This window comes from Stigmatopora argus, chromosome 8 (assembly GCF_051989625.1).
Source record: "Stigmatopora argus isolate UIUO_Sarg chromosome 8, RoL_Sarg_1.0, whole genome shotgun sequence".
Taxonomy (NCBI): Eukaryota; Metazoa; Chordata; class Actinopteri; order Syngnathiformes; family Syngnathidae; genus Stigmatopora; species Stigmatopora argus.
Window position 1 is genome coordinate 12,742,474 of NC_135394.1, and position 27,950 is coordinate 12,770,423.

The window sequence follows — 27,950 nt, forward strand, 5'->3', positions numbered from 1 at the left end:
TTAAGAAAAAAAGCCTTACTTTAATATGTCGTTTTTTCAGGAAAAAAAAGCCATACTATACAATATCGTTTTTTAAGAGAAAAAAGCCTTACTATACTATGTAGTTTTTAAGAGAAAAGGGCCTTATTATACTATGTCGTTTTTTAAGAAAAAAAAGCCTTACTATACTGTGTCGTTTTTTTAAGAAAAAAAGCCTTACTATACTATGTCGTTCTTTTAAGAAAAAAAGCCTTGCTACACTGTGTTTTTTTACGAAAAAAAAGCCTTACTATACTATGTCGTTTTTTCACATAAAAATGCCTTATTATAACGTGTCGTTTTTTAAAGAAAGCCTTACTATACTGTGTTTTTTTACGAAAAAAAAGCCTTACTATACTATGTCGTTTTTTAAAGAAAGACTTACTATACTGTCTTTTTTAAGAAAAAAAGCCTTACTATACTATGTCGTTTTTTCACGAAAAAAAGCCTTACTAAACTATGTCGTTTTTTCACAAAAAAAGGCCTTACTATACTATGTTGTTTTTTAAAGAAAAAAATCCTTACTACACTGTCATTTTTTAAGAAAAAAAAACCTTACTATACTAAGTGGTTTTTTAAGAAAAAAAGCCATACTATACAATATCGTTTTTTAAGAAAAAAGCCTTACTATACTATGTCGTTTTTTAAGTGAAAAAAGCCTTACTATACTATGGCGTTTTTTAAAGAAAAAAAACCTTCCTTTACAATGTCGTTTTTTAAGAAAAAAAGCCTTACAATACTGTCGTTTTTTAAGAAAAAAAGCCTTACTATAATGTTTTTTAAGAAAAAAAGCCTTACTATACTATGTCGTTTTTTAAGAAAAAAAGCCTTATTATAACATGTCGATTTTTCACGAAAAAAGCCTTACTAAACTATGTCGTTTTTTAAGAAAAAAAGCCTTACTATACTATGTCGTTTTTTAAGAAAAAAAGCCTTACTATACTATGTCGTTTTTTAAGAAAAAAAGCCATAGTATACAATATCGTTTTTTAAGAGAAAAAAGCCTTATTATACTATGTCGTTTTTTTAAGAGAAAAAAGCCTTACTATACTATGTCGTTTTTAAGAAAAAAAGCCTTACTATATGTCGTTTTAAGAAAAAAAGCCTTACTATACTATGTTGTTTTTTAAGAAAAAAAGCCCAGATTGTCTATGTAAAACGTATAGTTCCAATTTCACGCCAGGGATAAGGTTTTAAACATTTTATGTTCCAGAATTTTTTCATCACGGACTGCTTTCTGTAGGGATGTGAGGAACCCCTTGAACTTAAGTGCTGGACATGCGTGCGTAAGTGCCACTAACCGCAATAGGCGAACTTGAGCGAGAGCACGCAGCTCTCGTGAAGGTGCAGCTGGTATTTGTCAGGCTTGGACACGTGAAGGACTTCCACATTGCTGCTCTCCATTCCCACCGCCAGCCACTCGCCCGTCGGACAGTAACCCAGCGAGAAAATCTAAGTGGGCAAGCGGCGACAGTTTGACACGAGGCCAGAACCCCACCCACTCCTACCGGCAACCCGGGTGGGTACCTGCGACGTGAAGTCGTGCTGCTGCAGTTGGCGTCCTTCTCTCAAGTCCCAGCAGCGCACCGTGTTGTCCAGTCCTCCCGTCCACAACTTGGTGCCGTCGTTGGAGATGTCGATGCAGCTGGCTCCGTCCGTGTGGCCCTGGAACTGTCTGGAAAATGTGATTTAAAAAAATTATAATTATTGCCTGAATGACTTATTCCATGTAAACGGTGCACGCTTTCTGCGTCATGTCTGGCCGTACCTAACGAGCGTCTGGTTGTGCAGGTCCCAGACCACGATGTTGCCGTCGCTGCAGCAGGAGAAGCACACTTTGTTGTCGGGCGAGATGGCCAGAGCGTAGCAGGCGGGCGCCGACGACGTCAGCTCGGCTTTGATGCGAGGGGTGGGCGTGGCCAAGTCCCAGATGGACAGCGTGCTGGCCTCGCCGCCCACGATCAGCGTGCGACCGTCTGACAACAGCTTGCATGAGCGGATGTAGTTGTCACGGTTCTGACGGAACATCGGAGGGACAAGGTGAGCTTTTCAATTGATAAAAAAAATTCAATGAATTGTAATAATATATATTTCAGGTGTGCTACATATTTGTATGTTATTAGATGTACTCTCATATTACTTCGACCCAGGTTTTTGTTCATGAGTAATAGTCAGTTTTCACAGAATTGGGAAACTTAGTCATGCAGTGATATTTTTAAAATCCTTTCTTTACTTTGTTTTGAACAACTACTTCATCCTAAGACCCTTGCGAGGATAAGGGATTCTAAAACTACTATTCTCCAATTTAATGAATCCCCTGTTGTACATGTTCTGCAGTTATGGAAAAATATTTTAGAAACTTCACAATGAAAAGATTTGTCTTAATCCTTTTAAGATTTCTCAAAACTAGCTGTTTTGATGTATTTTTCATCTGAGAATACATTAAAAAGATTAAGATAAAAAAAGGTATTAGTATTTTTGATCGTAAAAAGTCCTTGTCAAGTATTGTCAAAATTATTTAATGAACGCAAAAGTTCTTGACTGTGTTTTGAAAGGGATTTTGTAGGATGTTTTTTAAAAAGACTGACCAGACAGTCAAGCTGCGCCATGGGGCTCTTGCTGCCCGGCTGGCTGATGTCCCAGACCTTGACGCAGCCTTTTCCCCCCGTGTAGACGTGGCGGGTGGATGTACTGATGGTGACGGCGCAAACCACCTCGCCGTGGCTCAGGCTGTGGATCTGCCGGGCGTGACGAGGGATGCCCGGACCCAGCAAAGCGTCCGGCGGGAAGGGCACCGGCTGCATCTGACCGTCGGCACTCACGTGGAACGAGTAAGCCCTGGGCGTCGTGGATGAAAAAAAAAAGCCCATGCATGATTGAAATGTCATTGTCTTTAACCTTGGTGACTTGAATTCCAAGGTTTGATTTGAAGCCTGTTATCATATGGAGTCATTGCAGATGAGAAAATAGCTGGAGGATCCCAGCACGGAAGAACTTACGGCTTTCCAGAGGCGGCCGACTGAAGGCTGGCCGGCAAACCTGGCACTCTCATGTGGGGGTGCGGAGACTCGTAGCCCACCTGTGTGGGGGAGACAAGATTGACAACTTTACAAAAACATTTACAAAGTCATTTTTGTTGAGTTGGTCATAACCATTTCAAGGGAAAGTGAGTAGTTTTGTTTAATTATGATATGTAAATATGTATATATGTACATATATATAGCTATATATATACATATAGCTATATATATACATATAGCTATATATAGCTATATATTTACATATAGCTATATATACATATAGCTATATATATAGCTATATATAGCTATATATAGCTATAGCTATATATATACATAGCTATATATATAAATATAGCTATATATATACATAGCTATATATATATATAAATAGCTATATATATATAAATATAGCTATATATACATATAGCTATATATATAGCTATATATACATATAGCTATATATATATAGCTATATATATAGCTATATATATATAGCTATATATATATATATATATATATAGCTATATATAGCTATATATAGCTATATATATATATATATATATAGCTATATAGCTATATATATATAGCTATATATATATAGCTATATATATATATATAGCTATATATATATATATATATATAGCTATATATATATATATATATATATATATATATATATATATAGCTATATATATATATATATATATATATATATAGCTATATATATATATATATATATATATATAGCTATATAGCTATATATATATATATATATATATATATAGCTATATAGCTATATATATATATATATATATATATATATATATATATATATATATATATATATATAAATAGCTATATATATATATCTCACATAGTAAGTGTAAAGCCTTACCATGTGAGCTAAGGAAGCCACCCACCTTACTATGCCATTGACTGGTGCACCACATTTCTGTTTCAGCTGTAAAGTGACAACTTGGAGGATGCGGGAATCGATCCAACTACCTCTAGCATGCCAAGCGGACGCCCTACCATAGCTAAGGAACCCTTCACCTCCCTGCTATACCATGGATTGTATCATTATTTTTCTGCCATTAATAAACATTCAATTCATTTAAACTGAAAGGGCTGCCTGTGTATGTTCATCTTTCATTGCCATTAAAACACAACTCACCTAATCTATCTTTTACCTGGAGGTCTGGCACCCAATGAGTGCTCTCCCAGTCCAAAAGGATTGGGCGTCTAGCATCATAAATGGCTTAAACAAGTGCCCCATAATAGGTAAATGGCATGTACTTACGACTGGGGAGCGCCCATAGCCCGCCGCTGCAGCCGCGGCGGCAGCAGCAGCCGCCGCCGCTCCATTCATCTGCGGGGACACCAGGTGAAGGCCGGCGCCATAGGCTGCCGCCCCGGGCAGGTCCCCGTTGACCCCGGGAGGTGGCAGACCGAAAGCCCCCGGAGGGTACGCCCCCTGCACGACCAAGGGGTTCCTTAGACCCAGAGCTGTGGGGGAAAAAAACTGAGGTTATCTCACGCGAATCAATGATGATCCATCTCCATCCTTCCAGGAAGGAGCGATTGCAGAGATAAAACGCCAGTGCCCCCTGCTGGTCTTTGTTCTGTCGCACACAGGCAGTTGACAGCGACTGTGTTTAAAAAAAGCGTTGACAGAAGAAAAGCCATCGATGCATGCTCATTATGAAGCAGTCAATCAACTCTCCTAATCTTTCCATTTATTGCATCTTGGCCCACAGTCGCTTATTAACAGGGTCCATTTGTGGCCAAGTTGTAAGAGGGAGGGATGGCTGCCATCCATTATAATGACTGCTGTGGATGCATTCACGCATCATGTAACATCAATGCCGGCGAGCAGCCAATTACATAGGCAGGTCCAATAATATTCTATGGATGCAACTTCTAAATGATTTTTTTAAACAAGCTCTACGAAGGATAAATCATTTGTAGTCAATACAAAACAAATAGTAGTAGACAAATAGTAATGAAGGAAGGAAGAAAAACTAGTTTTAAGCAAATCAGGGATGAATACTTTGTAAAAAAATATTTTGGTTTACAACAGCGTTCCTTCCCACAAGCAATCTGAATTTCTATACTTAGAAATGTGTTTTTTCAATTTCAAAGTTGATAGCCATCTGAGAAACTCAGAAAACGATTATTTTTATGAGTTCTTACCTAATGGGTCAACGCCAGGTTTGCCAGGGATGGGTCTGAATTGTGGTGGTCCACTAGGTCCAGGGGTGTTGGATTCTTGGGACATTGGGGTACCTGGCTTCATACCTGGTGTGCTGGATTTTTCTCTCTGCACAGAAAGCAAACACAACAACACACAAATATAATAATACCATTTGCTCTAAGAAAAATGTTCATTGACAAGACAAAATGATATTCTTCCTAGTAAATTAAATACTAAGAGTTACAGAAGAACATGTGGAGTCAGTGATGGTGTGGGGCTGCTTAACTCCTCAAGACCTGGACGATGATATGTTGGGAGCGGCTAGTTTCACGGAAAGTTTTGACGTCAAACGTTACGAATTCTAAGGACAGAGATTCCAGACAATTGAATGTGGTACCTGTGTAGGCTCCTTGCCACGCGACGGTGACGCGGCACTACTTGAGGACGCGAGTGAGGTGGGGCTGGCCTGCGGGGGGCCTTCTTTGCGAGAGGGTTGCATCTTGTCCAAGCCGTTCTCCCTGGATGAGTAAGACTGCACACTGCGGGGTGACGACGGGTCCTGGTTTGCCAGGGAGAAGAGACTTTTAGCATACTTGTGGAGAGTCTACGTGTCAAAAGAAACTTGAAGAAAAACAGCTTCATGTGGAAAAGCTAAAACTTATTAAATACAGTGAAGTGTTGAGGAAGTGGATCGTAAAAACGCTAGTAAAACAAGTGTTTTCTACAACTAGTGTCACTTTGCATTTGTCAATTATTGAGATTATTTGTAAGATCTGTTAACTATAATACTCTCAGACTTGGGAATTTACTTTTTGGGAATCACTATTAAAGCAAAGCTATGCCCTCATTGATAACTGTGCTGCAATGTCTACTAGTAAAATTATAAAGATCTTTTGCAAGATAAAGCTTATTTAGAATGTGCACTTATTCAAAAAAATGAGAAATTGAGAGACGTTCGCACTAGATTCAAGTTGGAAGCTAATTTCCATTAGGTCCAAACGTAAAAAATTGTGCTACAAAACAACTAATACAAACTCAGGTTCTCGATAGTTAAAAAATGACAGTGTTAAGTTCAACATTGCCTATATATAAAGTGCTGCTAAAATACTTGGAAATCGTACAAACCTCATCAACCACCAAGTTATCATCACTTTTATCTGCATCACTGCCCTGCAAGAAAAATGAGTTGGGATTCATTGAATTACAAGGTCGAGTACCGTGTATTTAAAAAAATAAAATAAAAATAAAGGCTGCTCACATAGTCTGTCATAAATTCCTTTTCATCCGCTTTCCTCTTCTTGCCGTTACTGAGGTAGTCTGCTGGGCGACCTTTGTCCCCATTGGACAGAGAGCTCTGCGGGAAGGAAAAGAAGGAAAGAAAGAAAGGAATGAAGTGATAATGAGGTGAGAGTAAGCGCAATGAAACATGGACAAGCCTAAAATTGTACCCAAAATATATCCTGCGCCATCTCTTAGTCATTAATCTCCTTTGCTCCCTTGAGGTACTTCTCTAAGGTGACCCAAACTTTGTTTAAAAAAATATATATACACATTTTAAAGGCTACTGTAAACAGACATTTTGCTCTAAACCATCTAGTGTGAAATTAAACAAACATACTAGTTAAGATATTTATCCTCCTATGACCCACATTTTTGGTTGTCAAAGATGTTACATTTTGGACTGCAAGGGCCTGGCGTTTACTCGTGATGTGGACGTCATTTTTCTCAGAAACTACATTATGTAAAAATATTTTTTGTTTTGTTTTTACAATCAGCAGGTCTCAATTAGCCTAAAAAAACAAAGAGAAAATAAAAATGCATGCCTTGCTCGTCTGGGTCTTAGGAGGTTAAAGCTGATTTTTTGTAACTTTATTCCATTCTCAATGTACTCACCGGTCCTGCTTCCCGGTCTGTTTTTCCCAGGCAGACGTGATGATGGGTGACGTGACGGCAAAAATAAGAACACACACAAAGAAAATATTTGCCATTAGACAGCATTCCTCTGTATCCTTACAAATGAACTACCTGTCAAGTCTTCACTCTTCATTGCAACCATCAAACACACACACACACGTGCACACACACATTAGCTCCCGCCTTGACCTTGTGGAGACATTTAGCTTTATCACCAACTTCTATGGCCAGTCATCAAAATTCAACACCATCTTTCATCCAAACCGAAAATCCTTGGCAGCTTTGCCCTTTGAATAATGTACATTGTAGACTGACAAAGGCAGTCCATACAGTCATTGTTTTTTTAATATGTAAAATACAATTTAACACTTTTTCTATCAAAAATGCTGTGTTTTGGGGGCATACTGAAACGCATTTGTATTTCACTGCATTTCAGAGGCCTTGAGGTCCAAATTATTTGAGATATAACCACAGCCACGCAAGCAATTTTACAGTAATCGCTCGAATATCACAGTAAATGAAGACCAGACATGGCCGATAATCGAAAAATCGCCCCTATTTAAAAAATTAATTAGTTCAGTGCTGCATCCAAGTGGCAAGGGTGGCTTCCGCTTGAGAGGTTCAGTGGGTTTCACATTTTTATGAACTTAAAAAATACTAATAATTGAATAATTAATAGCAGGAGAAAAAAATTGCAAAGTAGTGAATTCGCAATAAGTGAGGTCTTGATAATCGAGGGATTACTGCACTCACAAGTTGCAAGAGTGCACGCATTTACCTCGATGCTGTTCGGCGGCAGCCGCCGCCGCCGCCGCGACAGCCTCCAAGTGAGCCCTTTCGTCTTTGGCGGCCAGCTGCGCGCCCAGCGCTCCCGACAGGGCCAGCAACCCGGAGCCCCCGCCCAACGCCAGACCTGGGTGGGACAGTCCCGACGGGTGCGGCCCCATGGACAAACCCTGTGCGTGCTGAGAAAGGTGTTGCGCCTGAAGCTGCTGCTGCAAGGGTGGAGGAGTAGAGAAGTGGAAGTACACGAGTGACTTATAGGTGCTTCGATTATGAGACATTCCAGAGTAGGAAAGCCGAAAGTGCAGAGGGAGAAATGCAGAGGTCAGGGTACGGGGCCTAACAAGTGCCATTTTTGCCGATGAAACATATATGGGAGAATTTGACGACCAATCAGAGCAAAGTACCAAAGCCAATTGGTGTGAACTGGGCTTACAAAAGAGTGCCTCATGAATTTATTTATTTTTTAAGTCGAGAAAAAGAAGGAGATAGGGTACAGGATAAGGTACACACGCTATGAGGCAGAGGGGGGAGCCCACGTACCCCTATGGAAGCATTTAACTCCCCCATGGTCACCTGTTTGGCACGCTCCATAGCTTGCACCACCTGTTGCTGGTGCTGTGGGAGGAAAAAAAAGTCAGAGGTTACTCAGAGGACATGTTGTAGTACTTGCTTTCATTAATATTAATTGTGTATATTGTTATACTACTCTTCAAAGTGGTTTAGAATGAAAAGCTATTCATGAGTGTGTTGAAAAGTCTTGCGCAAGTGGATTTGTCTTGGCTTGGACATTGTGATATTGCAACACACACCTTTGTATTTTGGCAAAATATAATGACTGAATGACCTTGCCCCTGTTATTAGTGTGTTTTTCTATCTTTAACACATTGAAGGGCAATTTTAAAAAACATAACCCCATAAAGATATGGTACCCATATTCGTAGACATGGCACTTTTTGGTCAAGAGTGTTTTACATGACTCTAAAAGTGAACTACCTGTATGTAGGCACCATGTTTTTAATCAAAATTCACCCAAAATAAATAATAATACATGATAATAAAATGAATAAAACCAGAAATACATGAGTTATAGCCCCCAATAAGGCTCATTTCGATTAATTTCTTCATTACATGGTACCTGAAAAAAAGCGCCCTTTATATAGTTAATCTGTTGTACAATCCTTGGCATTCACAATATTAATGAGCGGATAATCTGACTGGATAAATCTCATACGATGAAATCCTCCCAACCCATCAGACTTGTCATATTTTTCTTGCCTTTCTATCTTGCTGAGGCATAGTCCTTGCCATGTACCTATTTGTCATGATATTTGTCATGTAGGTATTGGTCTGTGTAGACATTTTGGCAAAAAAAAAATACTTTTACTCCTCGTGTCTTGTGTGTGTGTGTGTGTGTACGATTGTTTGTGTGTGCATTCACCTCCTGTGATAGGAATGGGATGAGTTGGGCACAGATCACATTCAGGCGTTTGGCAATCTCCGTCTGAAAGTAAAAAAAATTAAAAAATACATATATATATATATGTTGAAGAAGAAACAATTTCAACACAAAGACAGACCCACGTTCACTGTGACCTCCTTCTGCCCCACACCCGTGTGGTAAATTTTTCAGCTCCTTACATCTGGTCCATGCAAATGGAACCTTTGCCAGGGAGTTGGACTAAAATATTCATGGCAAGCATCTGCTGTGGCCACAGCCTGCCCACACACACATTTGCGCGCACACCCCATCACACTGCTAGTGAGGGTGCGTGTGTTTAAAAAAAAAAACAGATTCCCAATCTTGTGTGCATGAGTTTACATTCTTCAAGCCTGGGTATGTGTGCATGTGTGAGTTTCATGCTGTGGGTCAATGACTCTGACTGAGTGTGTGTGTGTCTAAATGTTCTACTGCCTTGTAAAATGCAGACAATAATCAGCATTAATCAACATATTGGACAAAAACAAAGTGTTTCTATTGGCTGTTTTGGGGAAAATGTCGCACTCTATAAATCAAAGCATGAATAGAATGTAAAATACAAAAAAAAAAATCCGGCTTTTAATTTAATTCAATATAAATTCCTCCTCTTTCTAGTCTGCACGCGTCAGCCACCCAAGGCTAGTATAACAGACATTACAAATATTTGCTCGAAAGTGTGCCTTATAAAGTATTGCGTCCGGCCTTATGTATCAATTATGATTGTGCTTAATGACCTCATCCCTTTTGGGGCACGTAATAGTTTTATACAAGACAATTCAAACCTTATAAATAAAACACAAAGAATAAATTGATTAATCAATAATTGCAGTGTTAAGAGATGAACACCAAATGACACCTGCTCTAACGCATCCTACAATCAGGTGCAAAAATAAACCGTCTCCATATTCTAATTGAAATGCACGAATATAACCCAATATAACCGTTAGTAACACATTGGCATAAAGAAAGCCTGTCAACCCAATGCTGTTTTGGTCTCCAAAAACCAGTCGCCATGGTTACCAGCAAAAACATAGCCCTTAATCTGCTTTTAGTTAAAAATAGTCTTGCGAAAAACAAGCTGTGCGTTTATTTGATGTTTGCCTCCTTCCATTCCTCCCTTGCCGATTATTGATTAGCGTTACAGGCTTCAGCGCGCACACAAACGCGCACGTTTAGCATCAAAACCGTTAGGGCCGGTAATGATATGCATGCAGAGATCATGACAACATCATTATGGCTAGAGGCTGTTTGTCTAGTTGACAGCCCGCCTGTGCTAAGGTGTGTGTTTGCGTGGGGGTGTGCACACACACATGTATACACATCCACACATCCCTATTCCCTCCTAAGTGATTTATTGACGCTGGACTGAACTTCCACCCCCTCCTTTTTTTTTTCTTCTTCCACTCCCACTCTCTCATTCCTCTTATTTGGCCACATACACCCCCCCACCTCCCCCCTTCTCCTCCCAATCCATCAGCCCCACCATCCCTTGGCCCCGCCTGCCCAGGGGAGACACAATGATTTCTTGTTAGAGAACTCCAACTACTAAATGACATCTTCAGGAGGGAGGAGAGGGGGAGGGAAAGGACAGGAGCAAGCGAGAGAAAGGGGATGAAGAGGGGGGAGGACGCAACGGGAAGGTAGGTGTGTGTGTGTGTGTGTGTGTTGCTGATGAAATGAGAGAGGGGAGGATTGGGTGGCAAGGAAGTGTGACAATGAGGCGACGATGTAGGAGGGCGAGGAGAAAGAGACCAAAAAAGAGGGGAGGGAGTGAGGGAGGGAGATAGGCAGGGGGAGGAAAATCGACATGGTGGTGGAGAGTGGGGGGATTCTGTGACATGTCAAAAGGGAAACGATTGAGATGGTGAAATGAACGGAGCGAGTGAGAGAAAGAGTCGACCGCAGGAAAGCAGTGACCTGATTTATAGTGAAACCCAGCATGTATACTGTATATGTCTGCGAGGAAGTGAAGATAAAATGCAAATGAAAAAGAGACAGGATGCAAAAGAAATGTGGAATTATGAAGAAGAAGAAATAAAGCTGACCACAAAAGAAACGAAATAAGGCATTATGACAGACAGGCCTGTAAAAAGGTACAGGGAAATTGTCTCATCTGTTTGAGGAACGAATTCCATGATCCGTTAAACGAGGATTTTTGAGGAAGGACAGGGAGAGAGAGGGACATTCCAGGAGAAAGACAATAAACAAATGTGACGTTCTTCTCACCTGTTTGTGCATTTCGATGTTAAGGCCGTAGGACATCTCGTAATACTGCAACAGACGCAAACAGTTTGTCGTTAACACACATTTACCGTGTCTTTATAGGCTTCATATGTGGCTGACTGCATCCAAATTGCATTTTTGATGATTACATTTAATCTATTTGCAGTGATTGACCATGGAAAAGTGGGCGTATCAGTGGGTCGGTGTTTCTAATAAGAATCGTGTGGCTATTGATGAGTGGGTTGTGTAGGAAAGACAAAGTGAATAGGCATCCCACTGTATGAGTGGGCAGTGCATTGCCCTCGCAGTTTTGGGATCTGTGTAGAGTTTGCATCTTATCCCCAGGTGTGCGTGGGTTTTCTTCGGGTACTCCGTTCCCGTCCACATCCCCAAAAAACATGCACAGTAGATGCTGGTTGAATACTCTGAATTGCTCATAGGTATGATTGTGACTGTGAATGGTTGTCTGTTTCCTTGTATCCTCTGGTTGGCTGGCCACGACCCCCGCCTGGTGCCCATATTTGGCTGAGATAGACTCCAGCACCCCCCGCAACCTTTGTTTGTGAAGATAAGCGGTTCAGAAAATGAATGAATATTTAACATTGGTTTAACCTGACAATGATACATTCATTTGGAATTTTTTTGCTCAAGAAACATTTCCAATCAGGTGCCACAATGTAATTTAGCATTTAAAGATGTTTTTATGCCCCCCCTGCAAACACACATAGTTTAAGCTCTTTAAAATAAAAAGTTGCAATGTTACCCCAGACATTGAAAGTCATTAGTACTCCAAAAATGAGCCCAAGGCCTCAAGGTGAGTAGCACCGCGGAGGAATACATATTGTCGGCCTGCTGTAATAATCACGTCTAATTTGAGCTATTTGAACCTTCCTAAGACGACAAAAGGAGAGAGCGGAGTGCCAATAAGAGACAGGTGGCACTCCTCTCTCTCCTCCTCCTCTCTCTCTCTTTCTCTCTCGCTCTCTCTCTCTCTGGATGGAAAAGAGAAAGTATTTTACAGTCTGCTTCGCAAAGTGACAGGCTGACATTTGTTTTTCAGAGAGGAGATTGGCAAGTTGGAGAGCCAGAACATTCTGGCAGGATGGAAGGAGGAGATGGGCAGGGGGTTGCCTCTCTGCAGACATCTTTCTTGGCACAATTTGTGTGTGTGTGTGTGCAGCCATGCAGGTGTGTATGTGTTGCTGTTTGTCTGTGCTTCCATCAAAGATGCCTTTCCTGGCAGCTGGCAGCTCCGCTTGACAGTTGGTGTGCCAAGTTTTGCCTGTTGCTTAGCAACCCCCCCTCCCCAAATCAGCCGCCAGGAGAGGAGACCTCAGCTACCCCTATTCACCACCCACACACCCCATTTTCTCAGCGAGAGCCAAAACAGCCCCGCCGTAACAGATACACAATTCCCAGCTCAGTGCCAGGAATGCCACATAGCGGTTTTTGGCAGGGGCAAGTGAGTTCTTGGCAGCCGGAACCGGTTCAGCTGTGGTGCCAAGGGGTTCCGATGGCAGGCTGACTGAGCGGACTCAAATTTTCACATAGTGTTACCCTAATGGTAGAGCCGCTTCGCAGCCAAGTGCAGATGCAGATTAACCTCAGAAAACGTCTAGGCTTTATTAGTTTTTCGTACCAAGATTTCCATACTTGCGTAATTTTCTGAGCATCTGTGGCCGTGACGTCGCATTATACGCTCAAGAATGGTGAAATACTTTGCCTTAGTTGCTTCAAGATGCGATTCATCAATAATCAATTTCACGCATCGGATCAAAAAGCATATTTTATTCAGCCAGTCCTGAATGTGGACAGATGCTGAGCTTGCCATAACGACCAAAGAAATAAGTCACAACTGGGCTGTCGTGTAATTCCCAACCTTTAATGGGCCAAGGGACATCTGTTTAAAAGATCCATGGGAATACCTTCAATTTACTCATGATTATATTTATTTCGACTGAATGCTGGGGCTATTTTGCTGAACATAAAGTGATTATTCTGGCAATTGAAGGGCAACAGGTGAATATACAGAAGTTATTGGTGCATTCTGCTGCCTAGTAGATTTTAGAATTAAATTCTAGAATTGAATTGTTCTGACTGTCATTTCTAATCAGTGTTTCACGAGAAAACGGCAAGCTTTTTGTCATAATAAATGAATTTTCAGATCAGTTAGTGAAATTGGCACATTGATAGAGAAGTAGTGGTATGGTCGGAAATTTTTACAAAGCTTTATGACAGGGGTGTCAGACTCGGGTTGGTTCGCGGGCCGCGTTAACGTCAACTCGATTTCATGTGGGCCGGACCATTTTAGATATAATATTTAGATTATTTTTTTATAAATGGATTAAAAGAACTGGATTAAAAGCCCTGAATATTCAGTTTTTTATAGATCTAAAACAATGTTTGTTTTAGCTTTTTTAATATATTTTTAGATTTTACAAAATGATTTTTGAACTAAAAACACAGAAAAAAATTATTAAAAAATTCCAATTATTGATTTAAAAAGGGGGAAAATCAGGACATTTAATATATACATCTATACTCTTCATTTTAATTTGATCCTAAAACAGAAAGTCGGCACTCATGATTTACTTTCCCGGGCCCCACAAAATGATGCGGCGGGCCAGATTTGGCCCCCGGGCCGCCACTTTGACACATGTGCTTTATGAGCATTCACTTTTCTAATATTTAGGCGTTTCATTTTGTACTTGTATTTAAAATGAATACATCATCTTGATCTCGTTACATTTTGCAGATCCAGCTTTATTTGCTTTTGTGCGTCGTGAAAACGACTTTTAAGTCAATCCTTCATTGAAACAGCTATAAAGAAACCTCTCGTGTGGGTTCTCCTCGGCGAGAGTAATCCCATTAATAATGACTTTAATTGAGACAAATCGATGTCTTTTGAAAAAGTATTCAAACACTGGCATAAAATTTCCAGGTGAACACGGGATATTTGGAGGAATGCATTTGACGAAGCTCAACAAACACCTAATGGATAAAGTTTCAACGCGCCCGCAAGATAAACAACACACGGTTTGTTTAACCCATAAGTCCAGCTGCACACACCCAAATAAATCCTGTTTACTCCCCAATGGAACGTATGAGTGCATAAGTGTGTGTGGTCTTGAATGTGTTTTCTGGTGACTGTTTAGCAGCTGTAAGCACATGAAAGACTCACCATAACATAGTGTCTCTGGATCTCAGTCTTTTCGGTGGCCAGTTTCTCACATTCCAGCTTCAAACTGCAATGACAAAAAACACCAAGGGTCAGGAGCAATGTTCCCTCTAAACTGCGCGTGTGCGCAATTGCGCACTACTCTCGTTTTCTCTGCGCACAGCAAATCATATGGAGCGCACAAAATAAAATACCAATTATTTTTTTTAGCTGTGAGGCCGACGCGCGAACCATTCATCCGCCGGGCCGCCCATTCATAGATATTAATCATTACATTTTATTATTACTAAATCATTTATGTGTAGTAGACACCAGATACTGGTGTGTGTTGCTCACACCGGTACTCGGTGTGCTCAGGGAGGTTGTCTTTCTGCCCAAACAAACAAAAAATTAGAGGGAACATTGGTCAGGAGGGAAAGCGGGGGTTAAAATCTACAGTTTTGGTTATACACTTTTTAAAAAATTCAACTAAAGACCAACATAAACACTGAGGGGATAATGCCCACTGAAACGAGGTTAGTCTCACGGGCCTGACACCAAGGATTTTTTTTATTTTTTAACAGAGTGACCCATTTGTCTTTTTTTTCTTACTGCCAATGTACAATTAAACTGCAATTAGAAATGTTTGATAAGCGCATCGTTACTCATTAAAAAAAATCTATGACCCTATTAATCCTTTGTACAAATTAGCCTATGTCATATAATTTCCAGAACAATATACAATCTGCACTCCTCCGCCCTCTAAAAGGGCTACAAATACACGCCCATGTCTCTAATTACGACTCTTCTGCTGAATGTGCGCTCCTGAATGGAAGATACACGCAGATTCATACACACGGGCGCACAAACCACAGATGAGGCGGCCAAACAGCACTCCCACGAGTCCTATATCTCTTGCGTTTCTGTCTCACCACACGGCCCAACAGGTCCCCCATGTCCCCTAAAATTGGATAATGCTTTTGGCCAGATTTGCAAAAGGACATGCAATTCTCTACACGCACACATACACACACATGCCTTGCATCTCATATAGCAAAGTGTAGCCTCCTCCTTTCCCCAGAGACGGGTGTTTTGGGCCAGTTTACACTGATTTGTTTCCAGGCGGCAAATAGAATTGCTAGGTGGGGGCAGAGGTGTGCAGCGCATTGGTGTCCGCGCTGATGATGCGTGTCTGCCGGGTGAGTTACGCGGAGGAGGAAAATTAGAATATGATTAATACGGCAACATTGACTCCCCACCCCCCCAGCAGCAACAGGTAATAACAGCCCCATCAGCTCTCTTTTCACGCACACGCACATAATTGACTCATTTATCATTGCGAGACCATGGATGAGAAAGGGGAACAGGGGAAGAGAGTGAGCCAAGCAGTAGAAGAAAGAGGAGGCGGTGGCGTCCAAAAGGTGGATGGGTGTAAGGATTAAACCCCTCCCACTCTGCCCCCCATCACCTTATAGATTTTATTACACTGCAATTGCCTCTCAGCTCAAGTGTGCACTGTGCGCACGCCGGCTACCTCCCCCTCTTGTGCTGGATACTTTACGAAAATCAATAGGTTTCTTGCTTTTGACAGAGGGAAAATACTTCCAGAAAGTTGGGTTCACAGAGAACTGATGAGCAGTTGGCAAACATGCAGAAATTGGACTGTAGGACGGTCGGTCTTCTACTTTGACAGATATTATAACGTGATGCAAATTCCTTTGGGGATATTTTGGGCAAATTCTGGCGCTCATTAGTGGTTTGAGATAAGGTCATCTGACTTTAGGTGAGTGGAAAGGTACTATGGGTTTTTCCGGACCAATCCCGATTATTAGTAGTTAGAGGAGACCAAAAAAATTGCAAGGACTGAACTTCATTAAATCAATTAAATATAGTGTAAGGAAGAGGAAGCGAAGGGCAGGTGAGACACGTCTCATTACCAACAAAGGGCGCCGAATGAAAGCGTAGTTGCGGGAAGTCTCTTCACGTATCCAAGATAAAAGGAATTTACTTCACGAGCAGCTGTGACAGGTCGTTTATGTTAGGCTAGACTGCAAAAAGAGCACCAGGCAGGACAGGGGCATAGCTGCATCTGAGCCGGGGGGACTTTCCACGACAACGCACTCGTAACGCAACAAACAAATTTAAATTAACTTGGATTAAATTATACAGACACACTCAAACATATGTTTAATGTAACTTTACACAAAACTGAATTCTAATTTTGTTGTTGTTTTTTTTTTACCTTCGTTATGGGCGGGTTAGCTGTTTGCCATGCCTCCACCCTCACGTTCGCTATCGATGGGCTGTTTGATGTTGTATTCCCTTCAAAATATTCCGAAAATGATGCACAAAAATGTCCTCACAATAGGATAACGCACGACCACTTGCCAACGAGAAGTAGTCTTGAATGAGCGATTGCGGGAGCTAACAGGCTAAGGAAGGAATAACACCCTACCTACGTATTGATTGTGGGTAATGAAGTTTTATTCTGAGAAAGGGTGCCATTGCCTATGGGTGTTGTGTGCACGAGTATACTTCATTGCCCAGAAAGCCCACTTGTTGCCCGCGCATGTGCGGAGAAACTCGTCTGAATAAATCATTCAGTGCTAGTAGATATCTGTTATACACGAAAGAGATGCGACAAAAAAGACAGTGCACTACAATGATAAACAGCCTCTCATGTCATGGCCACCTGGCTTGGTCGCATCTCAAAATTTTGATCGTATCGCGGGCGAATTATTCGATCGAAATTTTCATCGTACCTCGAGCATGTTGTAGGTAGAGCTGATCGTAGGTCGAGGTACCACTGTACTATGTCGCATTTTTGGGAGAGCATTTTTTGTTCATTTATCAGAAACCAAGAACAAACATATGTTCAAGTAACAATAGCAAAATGTAGAACAACAGACCAATTATGAATCTGTTAACTAGTTTTAAGATAACTATAAGCTAAAAAAACATGACTGGCTGTCAGTAGTCAAAGAGAAAAAAATGTATACATATGTCGCACTTGAATATAAGTCGGAGATCCAGCCAAACTATGACAAAAAAGTGTGCGTTATAGTCTGGAAAATATGGTAGTCTTTAGTTGGGGCACATTTAATGAGTTGGTAGGAAGAAAGTAGGAAAACAGGTGTATGCGCCATGCTTTTGTGTGCCTCCAATCTTTCTCTGGCACTGATAGAAGATAACGTGATCGGCTGAATGTGCTACAAATTTGCAACCCGTCATTTTTATTTTTCACACAGGAGTCTGTATTGCATTGATGATGAACACGCATGCACGCAAGCGGGCTTGCACACATCACTGGAAAAAGCTGTGTACATTAGTGAAAACTTCTGTATTTACGGCGGCAACACAACACCCACACATAGCAACAAACCTGCTGGATAAACAGAGACACACACAGACTCACACTTACACACACACACGAGGTCAGAAGGAAGCAACCTCAAGCAGTTAATTGAGAAGCTGCACTTTAAGAAATGTGCCAAATGTCATCTCAGTCTCCAGCCTTTGCTTTTTTTTACTTTCATTTTCATTTGCTAGGAGTTTTAAAAGCAGCAAGACGTACAAACCCTGCTCACGACTGCCAAACATCTTTGCACTCAGTCAATGTTGACACAATTACTTCGCAAAAGAAACGATTAATATCAACAAAGCTATCTTCACAACATATTGTGCACCGCCATTCAAGCATACAATACACTCAGCCAATACAGTCCATTATGATCCCCCTCCCTTTTTTGCTGTTGTCAAATTGGATCCTTGTAATTTTGTGCTTGTACAATTATAACAATATGTGGTCTAGTCCTACAATCATTGCCATCAAAGACCGCTGTGATAAAATGTGATTTTGCAACGTTTAGTCCTTGTTTAGTTTGAAATAAACATGCTCCTCAATTGTCGAGAGGCTTTGGGAGGTTCCCCATGTGTGCAATGACAAATATGGATATAGCCCTTCAACTAATGTTTAGCCTCTTCAACAAATCATTCCTAATTAGGTCTATAAATTGTCACCTGGCAACGACACAAAGGCGCTGAATTTACAAATAAGTAACAACTCATTTCATTTTATAATTATGGAAATGATACGAGTCATGGGTTTAGCTTGATGGATGCTCTCACGACACTGCTACTAAAACCCTTTTTAAATGGTTTCAAACGGCGCATTTAAAGGCTGTAACCCATTTTCACAGTGAAAAACATCAGTCCACACTCAGTCCCATTGATCGCGACATTACCGTAATCACGCACACACACACGCACACAGGAGAAACGTTTAGGATCCAGGCCTGCGGGTCTGCGGTTGTTCACTTTACATCTCATTAAGTATTGATCAACCGTTTTCCACACATCTACTGGAAAAAAAAACTTCTCCCGAACATACACATACACAAAACTGAAGCCCACCCAACTTGCTTGTGTACACTTTCATCATCTTTCAAGGGCGTGCACAACAAACACACACAAAACAAAGGATTGTGCCACACAGCAGCAGGCCAAGTGCCATTGCACTCATTGTCAGGCCACACAAACACACTAAACAACAGAACTCCCCCACTCCCAAATACAATTTAACCATAGCGAGTTGATTAAATCGAGAATTTACACACTTATTTTGCTCAGTAGACAACGTCAACTCAACTACAAAGGATTACGATGAGAACACTAACATTTAGGGCCAGCTATCTGTTGCACCTTCCAGTTCTAATGAATACTTTCTTTGTGTTTACAAAGTTTCAAGACTTTCCACATTGGAGGTAACTTGCACAACTACTTGGCATCCCTCTTTAAAAATGTATTATGCATTACAAGTGTGGCTGTGATTGATACCAATAGACCACCAATCCATTTGAACTTTTTGAGCTCGTAATGAACAAAAGTCTGTCCCTGACAGCCAATGAGTTATTTCCCACCTTCCACTTCTATTACCGCTGCTAACTCTCCCCCTGATAGTGAGTTGAGGCATGCTGCAAATATCCCCAGTCATTGTTTTCCTTCACATCAATTGTCACGTTTGCATCACACGCACACCATGGGTGTGTGTTTGCCTGTTATAAATAAAAGCGGTTTGGGATGCACGCAAAGAAGAGTAGAAAACGCTTCAAACACGAGTGGTAGCATGTTAGTGGTTGAAGAGCCTCTGTGCAGACCACACACACACCAGCATTCACTTGGAGTAGCCTGTGTATGTGTGTACGGAAAGAAATGAAGTAATTAAAGCTCCGTTGCCTCAGTTTTCCGATTACAGGCTGTTTTGCGAACGTACACGAGCTCACCATGCAAAAATGGGAGTCGCTGACCTGCCAAAGACTTCAATTAGCCCTTCTCTCCCTTTGGTTTCCTACTAATCTTCCCCATCGCTACCTACCTAGCTACCACGCGGCCGAAACCCGCCAGACATTTGCATTTGTGCACGTAGCCTGGCGCGACACGCACACACCGATCCGCCACACACGCAGTTGTAGCTCATGGGCGCTAATCCCTTCCCCTCAGTCTTTTTCCTGCCGTCTAATCCGACATCTATCGGAATCCAGCCACCGTCTCAGCAGCCAAAACACACAAGTAAGCTCTGCTATTTCTAGGCAGCATCTATTTGTGTGCGCAGATAATTGGGGAGCCCTGCACGTGTGTGCGTTTTGAGCGCATACATCATCCATCGCCCAGTGTGTTTGTGTCTGGAGGCAAACACACCAGCAGTGAAGAAGTCCACAAGTGGTTTTCTTTCATCGAGGACTGTCCTGTATGCAACCGCATGAGGATCTGGTCGTAATCACATGAGCAAACATCAACTTTTGCCAGCGGGGAATGACTGAGGTGTCTTTTATGAGATGCTTACAAGTTTAAGAGAGAATACCGCTGGGAACTGTGATTGGTCTTTGTAATGACCTGGTCTCGATTGGTCAAACTTGAAATGTACAACCAGATTAACATGATTACAGCGTACGGCTCTAGAAAAGGAACTACAGGCGGTCCTCGGTTTTGAGTTCAAATGCATTCCCACGGTGATGACAAAACATTAATTTGCATGCAAGTGGCATCGTGCTCTAGTCCGTGATTTGACTGTTTTCCTCTGGACTATCCTCCATTATTTGCTGAAAATATAGACGACTTGAGCGAGAAGAGGCCCGAGTCCCTCTAAATAGTAGTCTTTGGTGTCAAGAAAATGTAATGAAGTGATACTACACACTCACTGTTCCAAGGACATCGTACGTATGTCGGCACTAATTTTAGCCTAGGTTTTTATCAGAAGTAGCCAACACCATTTCAAGTTCACAATCAGCAACCAATGAATAACTAGCAATTTGTGTCAGGAGTGGCCCGTTTGTCCCTCCTGGCGTGCCGTCAGGGCAGAGCGTCTGCGGTCAATCTGCTGATTACTTCCTGAGTTTGTATTTAAACACCAATTAGTTCTATTATCATTGTCGGATTGTTCCTGCATGCGTCCTGCATGCTGCTGCATATTCCTGCATGCTCCCGTTTTGGTTCCAAGCCTTTGTTGTTTTGTAAAACCCTTTTGAGTTATTAAAGATGTTGTTTTGAAGCTAATGCCTCGTCAAATCCTACTACGCCGCGCCTGGGTCCGAATCCATTCCCGATCGTGCCACGACGACGCAGCGCGGTCGTAACTATTTGCACAGAAAGCCGAGATAATTCCATAGCTAGATAAGACATCCAATACATCAGTTAAAGGAATTCCAATTGCTCAATTTGTTGGCCTGTTTCTGGGTTCAACTATGCTTCCTGTCATACATAATGTCCCTTTTCCCATTGCAAATGTCCCTAAAAATTGTACACCATCCAGCTCAAAACAACCTTGAGCTGACCCAATCAGAATCATTTCTATACAAATATTGTGTATTTACTAAGGCGTGTTCTCTAACGCAAGAGGAAGGCATTGTAATGGTGCCAGGAGAGCAATCAACAGCGGGCATGACTCACTTGCAATAAATGCCTTGATTAGGTCAAGATTAATCCAACACTCGCATTCCAGGCAAATGTTACTACATATCATAAAGCAAATATTCAGTCTTCCACTGACACTGTGAAGGAAAAACAGAGCCAAGTGATTGAAAAGAATTTACAGAAAAATGTGAAGACCATTTAACTAGTAAGTAAATGAGAAAAAAGGAAATGCTCTTGGGGTGATTTATTTGGCGCGATCTTGAAAAAAAATAATGATGACATGTTACTCTGATCATAATAATCACATCCAAAGACGAGGATATTTTGGTTCCATCTATTTTCTATTGCACTCGTCTTAATTTTAAGGTGGGCCATTTATTCAAGCTGCACCTTATAGTGAGGAAAATACGGTAGTTCAGGCTAGTATACTATCGCATCAGCCTTTTCCAATCAGTTAATAGTCAATTCACAATTACTGAACTAATCCTTGACTAATGAATTGCTATAATCCTGAGGACACATCAGAAAGTCCCCACTCACAACAACTCATTCCGACCAATATGGCAGCACACACAGAGTTTTCTGAAGGAGGCTGCAGTAGCCACGGGGTTTAGAGGGCTTCAGATGTGGGAGGGTACAAAAGAAGTTTGAAGTGGGACAGAAAAAAAGAGGGAGGGGGTGGGATACTGGCCAGCGAAATCAAAGCAGGAAGAGAGGAGGATAAGACTGGGGGGCGAAGGGGGTATGACGGTGTGCCAAAGGGAGGGTGGGGGATTCCAAAGCTAAGCCAAAATTCCTAATTCAAAGAATATCTAATGCTGCGCTCACAGCGGCCGTGTTTTGTCCACGTCGCACGATGAGTTCTCGTACAAAGTCAATGTAATTGTGCAACAGGTAGCTTGAGGATTGGCAGAGTGCATCCGGTTTGAAACCATGTCTACATTTTGACTAAATACAGTGCAGCCAGAATTTTTTAAAGGATGTTTTGGTAGATCTTTCTGAAACCAATTTTAGTGACGATGAGGAAGCAGCTAATCAAATACGTTTTCTCATTAAATCTGACTTCTGCTGCCGGAGCCGGAACCCTGACTCCCCATTTGGTAAACAAATGCCAGACAAAAAAATGAAATGAAAATAGGACTAGGAGAACAGTCAAAATATTATAGTATATTGAAGTCACAATATTAAGATAATGAAGTCATTGTAATATGAGGAAAAAGCCACAATATCACAAGATGAAAGTTGTAATATTAAGTGAATAAAGTCAAATATGGTAATACTACGAAATTAAACTGGTATACGACTTGTTTTACATGACGTGAACCAAAAAATGTTCGATTTCGCAAACCTTTAGTCAGTTGGTTAGTGTGAACGTAAAGCCGCTTTTGGCCAAGTAGTGTTTTCACACAACGGTCCGTGTTGTGAACCGTGTGCGGTCGTTTGGTTGCTGGTCTTTTGGTCGCCGGACTTTTGGTCGCCGGACTTTTGGTCGCCTGGACCCAAACAACGGGCGACCAAAAGACCGCCGACAAAACTAGGTAAAACAATACGGTCTACGCATCAATAAAAGACAACAATGGCCCTGAGCAGTTTCACTGAGCGGACGTGTGAGTGTATAAGAGTTTGTATGTACCTTAGGAAGGGGCGTCAGTCAGGGTCTTAACAAGTTCTCCAACAAAACACAATAAAAGTACGGGAAATTTGGAGCTTTTCTTTAGCCTAATAATTAATAGGGCATTAAGTATGACTAAATAATAATTCGCAGTTTGTATTTAGGGAATTTGAGCAACGATTGAAATGGTAATTATCAATAACCTTCCGGGCGACCAAAAGACCGGCGACCAAACGACCGAGTACCGTTGTGAACGCAGCATAACAAGCACAAATCAGTAACAACCCTGGCGGTATGGTCACCACCCCAGGCTCCAAGCTGTGATTGACAGTGATGGGTGTCCAATTTGGGCGTCCACCACCGCCAATGAACCGGCGGCTTCATTCACCTGTGATACTGGGTCTGTAGGAACTGGAATTCCTCTTTGATGCGATCCAACGTCTCCGGGTACGTCAGCTTCAGCGACTGCGGCGTCCCCGACGCTGCTGCGGCGGCCGCCGCGGCCGCCACCACTGAGGCCGAAGACCCCGGGGGTGGCTGGAGAGGTGCCTGAGGACAAGAGACACACACAGGATATTGACATGTGACATAGGTTCAACGAGACGTGGTGGAAGCACTTGTATGGTGTCGGGCCGTCTGTTACAGAGTGTCAATGCCAATGGAGCCAGATGTGAAGGGGCCACAAAGACTTGGGAAAGAGGGCAAGACATGAGTGCATGAGATTCTTAGCCAAATGAGCACTCATTGTTTCATAGCAGGTCAAAGAAGGGGAAAGCGGGTGGGATAGAAGGTGGGGAGGGGACCCCATAAGGGCTGTAGAGCCTTTGGAACCCCAGCGCGTTTGGCTCTCTTCTCTGCAGGGTCCAGAGCAATTAGGAGGCTACAAGCATAAGTGTAATGCTCTGGGACAAGCAGACAAAAGAAGGCTGAGCACTGGACTGCAAGGGTGGCAAGAGTGGGAGCTCACCCAGCTGTCTGTCTGTCTATCTGGCTCTGTGTCAACATCACCGTGCTCACGAACCCACAGGAATGGTCAAGTACTACAGAGTGGTTGGCACTAATATAGAGTAAATAATGTGATCTTCACAATAAAAGGAATGAGATTATTGAGGGAAGTGAAATTCAATCATTGCAAACTTACTGATGGTTATTACAATTATCTTTGGTAGGAATGATGTGTACGTTTGTTCAAGAAAAAGTTTAAAGACCGCTTTGAAGTATTTAAAAAGGAAAAAGGACAGAAACGTGAAGATTGGAGCCAAAAAGGGAAAAAGGCTTTGACAAATTAAGTCAGATGACTCATTTTTATTGGCATCCTACGCCCAATTGCAAGTGTACTTTCTGAGACATAATAATACAAATTAAAAACACTTTTTGTGGCACAGACATTTCTACAGTAGATTCCATTTCTAGTTTAACTTCCTATGACCTGGTGTCCGTCCACGTGTGGACACCACATTGTTGGATGTCAAAGACTACAATGTTACATTTTGGACTACAAGGGCCTGGCATCCACTTATATCATAAGTGGACATTATTTTTCTCAGAAACAACATCATGTCAAAAGATAATTCTTAGTTTTTACACTCATCAGGTCCCAATTAGCCCAAATAACAAAGAGAAAATAAAAATGCATGCCTTGCAAAAGTTTGGATCTTCGGAGGTTAAAAAAAGTAAACAAAGAGTGAATGAAAAATGAATTGGATCAATCAGTTCCGATCAATTTCGATCACGTTCCTGAGAACTAATCATGATCATCTCCAGCCATTTTCTCAATGTTCTCAACATCTTGGTGGAACATGAATCATAAAGACGACATGTTTGTCCAGTCACATGAAGCGAATTCTGTCCGTGTCCCTGCCAAATCTCCTTTAGATGTGGCCAAGGCACAATCAAGCCAACAAACGCTCAAGCCGCGTTCTGTCCCATTAAAGCGCCAGTATATCGACAGCGTGCAGACTCCTAATGACGGCGGTGATGGCTCCTTTGAAAACGCGTTCCGCTCACATCTAAGTGTCGTGCACATCGGCAACACATTAGCTTTAATTAACGGCAACATCACTCAGCCGGAATGCCAAAAAGCATGTAGGAAGCTTGGGGGTGCTGGGGCGGGGAGAGGGATGAAAGCTGTGAATATCACACTCGCATGTTGACATGACAGCCGCACAGCATGCCAATGCAAACATGCCCATAGAAAGGATAGAAAAAGTTGACATATCCTCGCTCAAATGCCAGGTTCTCATCATGCTAAAAAGAAAATGGACCAACATTAAAGATTTCATGATATTTTTCGACCATTAATGTCATCAATTCAACTTGAAAAATCAGTAAGCAATTCAAAACAATCGAGACAATGTGGTTGCGCAGGGTACACGGTCGATTGGTCGCCGGTCTTTTGGTCGCCGATCTTTTGGTCGCCCGGAAGGTTATTGATAATTACCATTTAAATCGTTGCTCAAATTCCCTAAATACAAACTGCGAATGACTATTTAGTCATACTTAATGCCCTAGTCATTATTAGGCTAAAGAGAAGCTCCAAATTTCCCGGATGTTTGTTGTTTTTTGTTGGAGAACTTGTTAAGACCCTGACTCATGTACCTTCTTAAAGGGACAACGCATGTACATGCAAACTCTTCTACACTCACACGTCGGCTCAGTGAAACTGCTCATGGCCATTGTTGGCTTTTATTGATGCGTAGACCGTGTTATTTTACCTTGTTTTGTCGCCGGTCTTTTGGTCGTCGGTCTTTTGGTCGCCCGTTGTCGCGGTCGGGGAAACCAAAAGACCGGCGACCAAACGTCCGGCGACCAAACGTCCGGCGACCAAACGTCCGGCGACCAAACGTCCGGCGACCAAACGTCCGGCGACCAAACGTCCGGCGACCAAACCACCGCACACAGTTGCGCAGCCTCTTATAGAGCTGTGCTCAGAATTAACTCTTTCTTGTGGAACAAAATAAATAAGTTAAAAGAGTTGAGAATGTTTTTGATTTTTTTTTTTTTTGCAGATAAAACACGTACCAGAAGTTAGAAGGTCATAAAAGGAAAGGAGACAATAACAAATGAGAGATACAATAGGGGACAACTTGTGACCCAGAAAGTTGGAAACGCAATGAAAAGAGAAAAGCACTAACATAACGACTTGCCCGAATCTTTTAGACGGATCGCTTCCTAAATTCACACTGACACAAACACACGACGGGCCAATTATCCTAGAGGAGTATTTTGCAACAACACTACTGTCTAGAGTACTCCACTCATTAGCATGTATGTATAAAAATACACCAAAAAATTGTAAAGAAAAGCTGCTAACTTGGAACTGAGCTCTGGATAAAATAGAAAAAAGAATATAAAAGATAAAATGAGTGGCAGTCAAAAAAATAAAGGTTTTCTCTCAGAAAGTAAACTAAAACATGTAAATTTCGCTTTAAGAAATAAAATAATATTTTTTGCTGGTGGTGTTTTAATGAAAAAAGTGTGCCTTGACTGAAAAATGTTAAGCAGGCACTTAACCTAGAGAAGAGGAAAGTCACTTTAGCCGTTTTATAGAAGGATTACGAAGGTGTACCATCTTGTCATAGTCTCCTTTAAGGCCCTAGATTTTTTTTCTTATGTTTGTATGTCCTTCACGTCCAGTTTTTTGTGTGCAACGAAAAAAGACGCAACTGTCCTTTTTCTAATGAGGATTTTATTAAACCGCTCAGGGGTGGACGTAAAAGGTCACTCACTTTGTTCTTGCCGAGGACGTTACAATTGCTCCTCCTCTGTTACTCAAGGACGGATCAGAATTAAATTTGATAGGTATATTCTAGGGATGTATTAATATTGATTTGTCCCTGGGCTGATTCATTTTTCAATTGACAAATTAAGAATTAAATTAAATTTGATAGGTATATTCTAAGGATGTATAAATATTGATTTGTCCTTGGGCTGATTAATTTTTCAATTGACAAAAAATGTTAGACGTAACGTTGCATTTAACACAAAATGTGGTCTCAAATATGTTCTATCTGGGAGACATAATTGGGTCGAACTAGTTTATTTATTTTTTTAATATTAGTCTTAATGTTTTTTTTATTATTTATTTTTTTACTTTCTTTAGGCAGGAGTGAGATGATGCATTTTTTAGATTTTACAAATTCTTAGGAAACGTCAATGCAGACTTTAACTTGTGACGAAACATTAACAAAAAAGGGCTCAGACCCATTGACCAAGGATACACGGTCAATTGGTCGCCGGTCTTTTGGTTGCCCGGAAGGTTATTGATAATTACCATTTAAATTGTTGCTCAAATTCCCTAAATACAAACTGCGAATTACTATTTAGTCATACTTAATGCCCTAGTAATTATTAGGCTTAAGAAAAGCTCCAAATTTCCCGGACTTTTATTGTTTTTTGTTGGAGAACTTGTTAAGACCCTGACTGACGTAGCTTCTTAAAGGGACAACGCATGTACATACAAACTTCTACACTCACACGTCGGCTCAGTGAAACTGCTCATGGCCATTGTTGGCTTTTATTGATGCGTAGACCGTGTTGTTTTACCTTGTTTTGTCGCCAGTCTTTTGGTCGTCGATCTTTTGGTCGCCCGTTGTCGCGGTCGGGGCGACCAAAAGACCGGCGACCAATCGACCGCACAC

The 27,950-nt window shown here is 41.4% G+C and overlaps 1 protein-coding gene and 1 long non-coding RNA gene across 8 annotated transcripts in view; one reads left to right on the forward strand and one right to left on the reverse strand.

Annotated features, from left to right (window-relative positions):
- Positions 1-27,950, reverse strand: part of tle2a (TLE family member 2, transcriptional corepressor a) — a 55,722-nt gene that overhangs the window by 18,231 nt on the left and 9,541 nt on the right. For 3 of the 7 annotated variants that reach the window (XM_077607011.1, XM_077607012.1, XM_077607010.1), the window contains 17 exons: positions 23,699-23,859; positions 14,814-14,877; positions 11,636-11,680; positions 9,371-9,433; positions 8,443-8,547; positions 7,925-8,141; positions 7,126-7,142; positions 6,491-6,586; positions 6,358-6,402; positions 5,630-5,791; positions 5,232-5,358; positions 4,339-4,544; positions 3,018-3,097; positions 2,607-2,856; positions 1,787-2,034; positions 1,546-1,693; positions 1,320-1,470 (listed from right to left, as the gene is read on the reverse strand). In XM_077607011.1, the coding sequence (XP_077463137.1) occupies positions 1,320-1,470; positions 1,546-1,693; positions 1,787-2,034; positions 2,607-2,856; positions 3,018-3,097; positions 4,339-4,544; positions 5,232-5,358; positions 5,630-5,791; positions 6,358-6,402; positions 6,491-6,586; positions 7,126-7,142; positions 7,925-8,141; positions 8,443-8,547; positions 9,371-9,433; positions 11,636-11,680; positions 14,814-14,877; positions 23,699-23,859 (2,185 nt within the window). The remainder of the gene's footprint in view (positions 1-1,319; positions 1,471-1,545; positions 1,694-1,786; positions 2,035-2,606; positions 2,857-3,017; positions 3,098-4,338; positions 4,545-5,231; positions 5,359-5,629; positions 5,792-6,357; positions 6,403-6,490; positions 6,587-7,125; positions 7,143-7,924; positions 8,142-8,442; positions 8,548-9,370; positions 9,434-11,635; positions 11,681-14,813; positions 14,878-23,698; positions 23,860-27,950) is intronic. The other 4 variants (XM_077607017.1, XM_077607016.1, XM_077607015.1 and 1 more) reach the window with 4 other exon arrangements.
- LOC144078711 (uncharacterized) lies at positions 1,832-4,133 on the forward strand. Its single transcript, XR_013301291.1, has 4 exons — positions 1,832-2,058; positions 2,692-2,849; positions 2,968-3,184; positions 4,000-4,133. It is a non-coding gene; the product is annotated as an uncharacterized LOC144078711 (long non-coding RNA).